Source organism: Sardina pilchardus, chromosome 2 (genome assembly GCF_963854185.1).
Source record: "Sardina pilchardus chromosome 2, fSarPil1.1, whole genome shotgun sequence".
NCBI lineage: Eukaryota > Metazoa > Chordata > Actinopteri > Clupeiformes > Clupeidae > Sardina > Sardina pilchardus.
The window spans coordinates 14,548,277-14,556,332 of record NC_084995.1 but is presented as its reverse complement, the minus strand read 5'-3'; the positions used below and the strand labels follow the sequence as shown (position 1 = coordinate 14,556,332).

The 8,056-nt window shown below is 46.0% G+C and overlaps 1 protein-coding gene across 1 annotated transcript in view; it reads left to right on the top strand.

Moving 5' to 3' along the window:
* Positions 1 to 8,056, top strand: part of LOC134098220 (junctophilin-1-like) — a 13,179-nt gene that overhangs the window by 383 nt on the left and 4,740 nt on the right. Inside the window, exons 2-3 of the mRNA XM_062551221.1 lie at positions 14 to 385; positions 6,361 to 6,479. Coding sequence (XP_062407205.1) covers positions 14 to 385; positions 6,361 to 6,479 — 491 coding nt within the window. The remainder of the gene's footprint in view (positions 1 to 13; positions 386 to 6,360; positions 6,480 to 8,056) is intronic.

The following is an 8,056-nucleotide window of genomic DNA, read 5'->3' as shown; positions in this document are numbered from 1 at the left end:
ACTCCACCATCAGCTTCGGCGACGGCGACGTGGCCGACGACTACCTGCCGTCCGAGGACCACGTGGACGCCACCACCACCGAGGCCTACATGGGCGAGTGGAAGAGCGACAAGCGCAACGGCTTCGGCGTCAGCGAGCGCTCGAACGGCATGAAGTACGAGGGCGAGTGGACGAACAACAAGCGCCACGGCTACGGGTGCACGATATTCCCCGACGGCACCAAGGAGGAAGGGAAGTACAAAAATAACGTTCTGGTGCGGGGCATCAAGAAGCAGCTCATTCCGCTCAAGAACACCAAGACGAGGCAGAAGGTCGACCGCGCCGTGGAGGGAGCCATCCGGGCAGCTGCCATCGCCAGGACTAAAGTGGAAATAGCCACCTCAAGGTAAAATTAGCCCTCACACACACACACACACACACACACACACCCACGCACGCACGCACACACACACACATGCACACATACACACACACACACACGCACACACACACAAACAAACACACATACACACACACTCACACACTCACGCACACGCACACGCACACGCACACGCACACGTGCACACACACACACACACACACACACACGCACACACACATGCGCAACAATGTCAACAAAAAAACACCAAAGCAGTACCAAAGCACACATACTGTATCTCACACTCCACACAGAATCTAAATTCTCCATCCTGTAGACCTCACGCCTGCCAGCCCTATCCGTCCTCTACCAAAATACACCCTCATGTTGCGTGAGCGCGCTGTGTACTGTAAACTGTGGGGCTTTATAGCTTTTTGGGGGTCGGATTTCCCATGGCGGAGGACCGCGACTGGGGCAGCGATATGATCCCTAAAAATGAGCCCATAGATTGCCTTAATTATCATGAGTGCAGCCCTGCTGAGGTCAGCACAGTCAGAGGAGAGTGGCCCTGGAAGCTGTCCGCTCCTGTCTTGCAAGCAGAGGATCCAGACAGACAGACAGACAGGCAATAGCCTTACACAGGGCTCAGCTATAGGGCTCCTATGGAAGAAGTTCAACGTGCCGAGGAGAACGGCAGTATATGATAGAATATGGTAGAATAACAACTACATTGTGGAAGAATCAGCATTATTTTTTTTTACCAAAAAAAAAGCAGACACAGCATACTACTCGAAATAGTTGTTCAAGATAAAAGCAAATCGCACACACAGCATAGCTATCAAAGACTACCAAAATAAGTTTGGCTGTACAGAGCATAAAAAACACATTTCTGGATAAAAAACAACACCATTTGTTCTGGCCAAGACAACTGCAGGCCTAAGCACCATATATCATAAAGCAGCGAGGGGTGAAAGTACGTCGAATCAATTGAGCTTACCAGTACTCAAGTAACAACCGGCTACTAAGCAAGATTATTACTGCTCCAGCCAAATGAATTGCTTGTTTACAGTTTGCTAACATCTACTGATATCAAACAATCCCAGAAAGAGCTTTATCCATGGATAATTCTCATAAATTGTATTCTCCTCATTATAATTGAAGAATTTGATAGGATGGGCACTATGATGCATCTGACAGTCAAACTCCCATTTGCTATTCACTAGCTACAACTGAAGATGTGGTGAAGTGTTTAAAGGCCAGTCCTTAGACTGAAGATGAGGACAACACTCTGAGGATTGGTTAAAGAATATAGAGCCCTCTTTCCCTCATTTTCTACACTCCGGGCGTTTCCAAGGATTGTGTATGTGTTTGTGTTTGTGTGTGGGAGAGAGAGGGGGAGCTGGAACATTCTTCCTTGTTAGAACGTGGTCAGTTTTAAACGCACACAGATGCTAGCCTGCCTAGCACTATATTACACATACCATACTCAATATTCTGAATATGGTTAAATGTTGTGTAAGAAATATCGTGTTGTATTGAATCTATTGATATTTCTGATATACGGGCCAGTGCTAACGTTACGTAGCGGCGGGGTGGAGTATAGCTGGAGTGGGTGAGGGCTGTTACATGACCGCCGGTCATTCTCTAATGCTGATCAGCTGGTCAATACGGATCCAGAAGAGTGCACAGGGGCCAGGGCAGGGGTGAGGCTTCGGTGGGGATGGAGACCTGAGAGAGATAGGCGACTGTCTGTGAAATGATAGAGAGTGCGGTTTGTGGTGCGCTCAGCTGTTTGACCCTTTATGGACGGCTTGTCTCACCCAGAAAGTGATAGGGTGAGTGAGTGCAATCAGCAGGGGTACTGAACATCTCTGTTATCATCTGTGAACATCTCACTGATAGAGACCTTATATAACTACACATTGGCTGGTTGATGCATGTGTTTTTTTTATTTTATTTATGACAATTTATTTAATGAATACTGTTTATTCAGTGCCAAAGCTTTTTACGTTGTAGTTATTGAACTGCACTGTAGGCTACATAAAATGAAATAAATGTAGAATATTGGGTTATTATGGATAATACCTGTGAGTACTGAAAGTATAGTTTAAAGCAAAATACAAGTCACAATTATTTTATACTACAATTTCTATGCTGTTCTTCCATCTCTGAAATCACAGTTGATTGCCAGTTTATTTCAATAATTTCATTTGCTTTAATGCATTAATGACTTAAACATTCATGCAACCCAATGATGTAGTCACATGATCCCGGGACGCTAGCTCAGGTTCATGTTAGGACGTGGGGAGGCTAACTGACGCTAACACATTGCAGGTTTGGGATGGCTGAGCTGCGTCTCAGTGAAACGTTATGAAAGATGAGTCTTCTCATGACATGCTTCCACACCTCGAGAAAAAACATACTAAGCTGCATGAGTAATGATCCAGACGTGTATTTGTCCAGAGAATGCTTTGATGTTGACTATCGATATCAGACATGTGAGAGGCATGGCTAGGCAACAAGAAAAGCCTCCCTGGGCTTTGTTTATTGTGCCATGGTTGCTGACGCATTCAGAATTAGCTTCGTGTTGGGACATGATCAGACATTAGGCCTACTCATGTTTTTCTTAGGAGCAGTGTGATTAAACATGTAGTCATGACACGTCACATTAGACACGCCTTTGACCTGTTTAAGAGCTTTCAGGCATTCCTCTCGATTTGCCCCACTAACCCTTGCTTATCTCTGAGGCCGTCCTCTCTCCCGGCTCTGGCAACGCTCGCCTGTTGGTCACATTGTCGGATCTGTAATAGAAACACCTTATTAACATGTGCTTCGTACACACACAGTCGATGGCCAAGCCTATGAATTTTAATGTGAGCTCTAATAATGAGGCCTTACGCAACCCAGCGCAGCTAATGAAATAGTAAAGTGTCCCAGAGCCGCATAATGAGTGAAATGTCTGGCCGTGCCTTTGAAGATGGTGACGGAGAGGAGCGATAAGCGCGGCCGAGACGCTGGAGAATGCGCAGGGAGTTGGAGAGGGGCTTTGGCTTGCGCCAGTGACTTCTGTCGCTCGACTGGAGGCCTGGGAGAGCGAGAGAGAGAGAGAGAGAGAGAGGAGGGAGGGAGGGAGGGAGAGGGTGAAAGAGTGAGAGAGACAGAGAGGGAGAGCGCGAGAGAGACCGAGGTGAGAGGGGAAGAGGGCAGTTCCTGGTACTGGCGGCGGTGTTCTCACACGTGGGCTCTGTCTCCAGTGTGTCAGCACCAGGGCCTGACTAAATAAGGCAAGACAGCAGCACAGCTCTGTAGTGGCGACTCCATCTGTGCCACCGCTATCATCTGCTGGAGTACTCAGAGAAAGAGAGGGAGAGAGTCACACACAGACAGACAGAAAGAGAGAGAGGGAGAGAGGGAGAGAGAGAGATTATGTCTATTTGACCTGCAACTGAGATGACTCAGAACTTCGTCGGTGCAGTGTGGTTTCACAATACATTGTAGTTTGTGTCTGTCTAGGCCGGTGACTGTCATTCTTGTTCACTCGTCAGTCTGTAGGTGTAGGCTATCTCACCTCACAGCTCAGAACAGGTGTGCAGGCCTGAGAAAGGGAACTGAGCAAGCCATGACTGGCATTGAATGTTAAATAAGGGCATAAGGAGCCCAAAGCAATGGAATGTTCAGGAAGAAAATGGAGTAGATGAAGCGGGTGAGAAAGGTGATATCACCATCTGGAACAACATTCTCAAATGGCCTCGATCTTTATACTTTAAAACCTCCATCGGGGCTTCTTCAACATCCTCTTCGTTGAATACCTCACCACGACCCCTGCTTAATGAGTTTAATACTCAATTAAGTGTAAACTAATGCCCTTCTCTATATTTGGTGTGTTTAAGGGGCAAATAGAATATGATGACGGTTGGCTAATGCATTATATTGGGATGGAGATCCTGAAGAATCTTTCCCCCTCTACGGAGTTATTATCACCTGCTAAAATATTCGCAACATGCTCCACACATCGCCCCTGGTGCGAATGAGTCATAATGATTGAATTAATTACGACAGAACCATTTCACAAACCCTTGTGCTCCTACCGCTTGCCTATAGGGATGAACGTTAGCACAGAGAACATGAAGGGACTGTGTGTGTGTGTGTGTGTGTGTGTGTGTGTGTGCGCGAGCTCCTCTGTGGAAGGCAGGATGTGCTGCTCTTGACATCTTTATCGGAGCTCTTGTGTGAGATAGTTGGAGCGAGTGGGTGGAGGTGGAGGTGGGGGTGGGGCGGCAGGGGGGGATGGAGAGAGATGGCGGCTGCCAAATGAAAACCTCAGAATATCTGCAAGTGCTCCTTCTGTCACCAAGGAGATGGTCCCTGGCTCAGTGTGCTTCATACCACGTCCACCACCGGGCGTTTATAGAGCACAAGCAATGCTTTAAAACGGACGCTTGAAATGACTTGTCAGTCCAAATACATACTGAGTGCCATAGCACTGAATGGGAATAGATTGAGTAGGGGAGCTGTTGCGCTGTACAGCTTATCAAGCTATCACCCAAGATAGACTGAAATGCTCCATTTGTGTGGGCAAGAGATCCTTATGTAATGAGGACGGGCAAGACACAGATCTGATGCCGGTTAGGTAATAATGACTGGTGGTGGTGGTCAGCTGAGTAATGTCACTGGCACCATCCATCTCTTTGGGAAATCCTCTGGAGTCCAGATAGATGGATGCATCCGTATGCGGGTGTGTCAGTCACAGCAGAGAAGATATACATGAGCTGTTCTGTAATAATTACAGTGATCAAGATAACAGGTAATTAGTACAACAGTGCCATGCTTCATATAGCCTCGGTAATCAGCCCAGGGTGGTCTGACAGATAGTTTATAGGTTCCTAAACCATAACTAATTTATGCAGAAACACACCGTTAATAATAGAACTGCGCTGTATAAAGAAATATGTTTATGGAATAGAATATGTGATATTGTTCATAGGAAATAATCTCTATGTTCTTGCAAAACAAAACAGATCACTGGTGAGCTCTTAGAGAATAGTATATATATATATCATATATACTGTATATACTGAATATATATTTAGAATTTACACATTCAGTTCACTTTGATGTCTAAGGACAGTTTGTCTTGTGTTTCACAAAGCTTATCACAAGGGGGGAGGCCTGTAATCCTTTAAAAGCAAGCTTAGTGCTTCTGAGGAAAGTGAAAGGATTGATACACACTCTGTCTTGAATGTTTATTTTTAACCTTGATGGTCTGTATGAGACAGACTATATAATGCTTCATTGGATTGGAGGATTTTTTTTTTTTTCCGAATACAGCCTCATAGATAAGGCAATGTCAGGCAACCAGCACACTCCCAAGTGGGTTCATCCAAAGTGATAAGACTTTCTGGAAGAGTCCACAAGGTGATTTGGCACAGATGGGCATGAATAACCAGACCACAGATCCCACTGAAGGGATGCAATGTTAGAAAGGACTAAAATTAGAGTGGCATGTACAAGCTATGCCCCCTCCTCCTCCTCTGGCAGTCTTTTATGTTAGCGTTTTACAGAAAAAAAGTCACTTGAGGATAATACCATCTGTTAAAGAAGGAGTTTATTATTTGTGCAGGACGTGGCTCCCCCGAACCTCTTGGTGTGGAGCTATTGTTTTGGAGCTGGCAGAGGGGATCTGCAGAGCAGCTTATCTCATGTTCAAGCTCCCCTCCTCACTCAGTATCTGGCAGTGCCATCCCCTTGTCTTACCCCAACCATCGCCTCCCCCCTCCATTCAATTGCTCTCTCTCTTTCTCTCCCTGCCTCTCCCTCTGCTATCTCTGTCTCTCTATCTCTCTGTTTCTCTGTCTGTCTGTTTCTCTCTCTCTCTGTCTGTGTCTCTCTTTCGCTCCCTCTGTCCCTCTCTCTATGTCTGTCTGTCTGTTTCTCTCTCTCTCTCTCTCTCTCTCTCTCTCCCTCTATCTCTCTCTGTCTCTCTCCCTCTCTCCTCCTCTCAGGACGTCCCATGCCAGGGCCAAGGCAGAGACTGCTGACCAGTCTGCACTGCAGGCCAGCCAGGACTCGGACATCGCCCGGGCAGTGGCTCGCGAGCTCTCCCCCAACTTCCATCAGCCAGGTACATACCCCAGCTCCCCACAGTACACACACACACACATTCAGATACACACAAACACATACAAACACACACACACACACACACACACACACACACACACACACACACTCACACTCACACTCACACTCACACTCACACTCACACACACACACACACACACACACACACACACACACACACACACACACACCTGCACGCACACACACACACACACACACACACACACACACACACACTGGCCCTGTGTGTACCACTGATACGTGCCCCCTCCCTCTGAATAGCCGGCCTTTGTGTCCTTCTCTTTGTGTCTGGGTTGAATGTCTCCCTTTTTCATGTATTTTTTACACCCAGGGAAAGTAGAGCAGCTGTGCATGTAAATGAGCTTTGAGTAGGACGAATATGATTATCATAACTTATCCCATGATCCTGTCAAACATTTCAAGGTTTCATGCTTACGGATACTGCAGAAGAGAGAGTTAAGGCCCCAGAATGTATTCTGTTCTTTGTGTTCAAAGTTCACTTTGTATTTTTTTAATATTTGCCTTCTCCTACAAATGAGAGCTACAGATCGAAGGAAATTAAGCAAATTTACAAGTTGATGCCTTGAACAAAATGTCCTGACTACTAGTGAGCTACATTTGCAATCCTCCTCTTTAACATGCCTCTCTATACACAACCTCACACAATGAGCTTGGATGCATATTTACACACACACACACACACACACACACACACACACACACACACACACACACACACACACACAGACACACACAATCCAAGTTGATATCATGAACTCTATTTTCTGAGTTAGCCCAAGTGGCTCTGCATAGATACCTAGATATAGGGCCTAAAGCTATGCTAACCCTTTGGTACTTGACCTAACAGCAGCGCTGGTGTCTGGATAACAGCCCCTGGCAGTGAACTCTAGAACCTGCTCTGTTCCAGGCCTTCCTCCTCCACCTACAGACAAGAATAGAGAGTTGACTCTTATTGAATATATTTATCTTTATCTTTATCTCTATTTATTCGGCTGTCAGAAATTGATGCCGTTTGGTAGCGGAGAACCAAAGGGGCTAAAATCTTCTCGGTTTGATCATGGGAGATGTTGTCTTTTACAGTTCAAACCAGGACATGTCTTTGAGCTCCAAACCGCTCCAACCCTGATTGAATTATGCCCTCATAGAATTCATCTAAGCAGCTGTCCTTTACCTCTGAAGGTCTATGGTCTATCTCAAGCCTCAGATTAGCTGACTCGTTCTCCATGACCATTAAGAGTTTACTGAGGATACCTTGCCATGCATCACATAGAAGGATTCATCCATTTTTAATGTACTAACTCAATGGCTTTGTCGACACTTTGTCAACACTACACTGTTGAAGGCAGGTTTTGATTCGAGAAACATACACACATTCACACATTTCAGTAGTGCTCTAGAAGCTCAATATTCTGATGAGCTCACATACTACTGGACTGGATATGCATTGTGCTCTGTGTCGTTATGGGTTCTTCAGGTTCCTTATTTGAGGGAAGACGATCCTGGCAAGATTATCGCTTAACGGCTTCCAATGGCAGT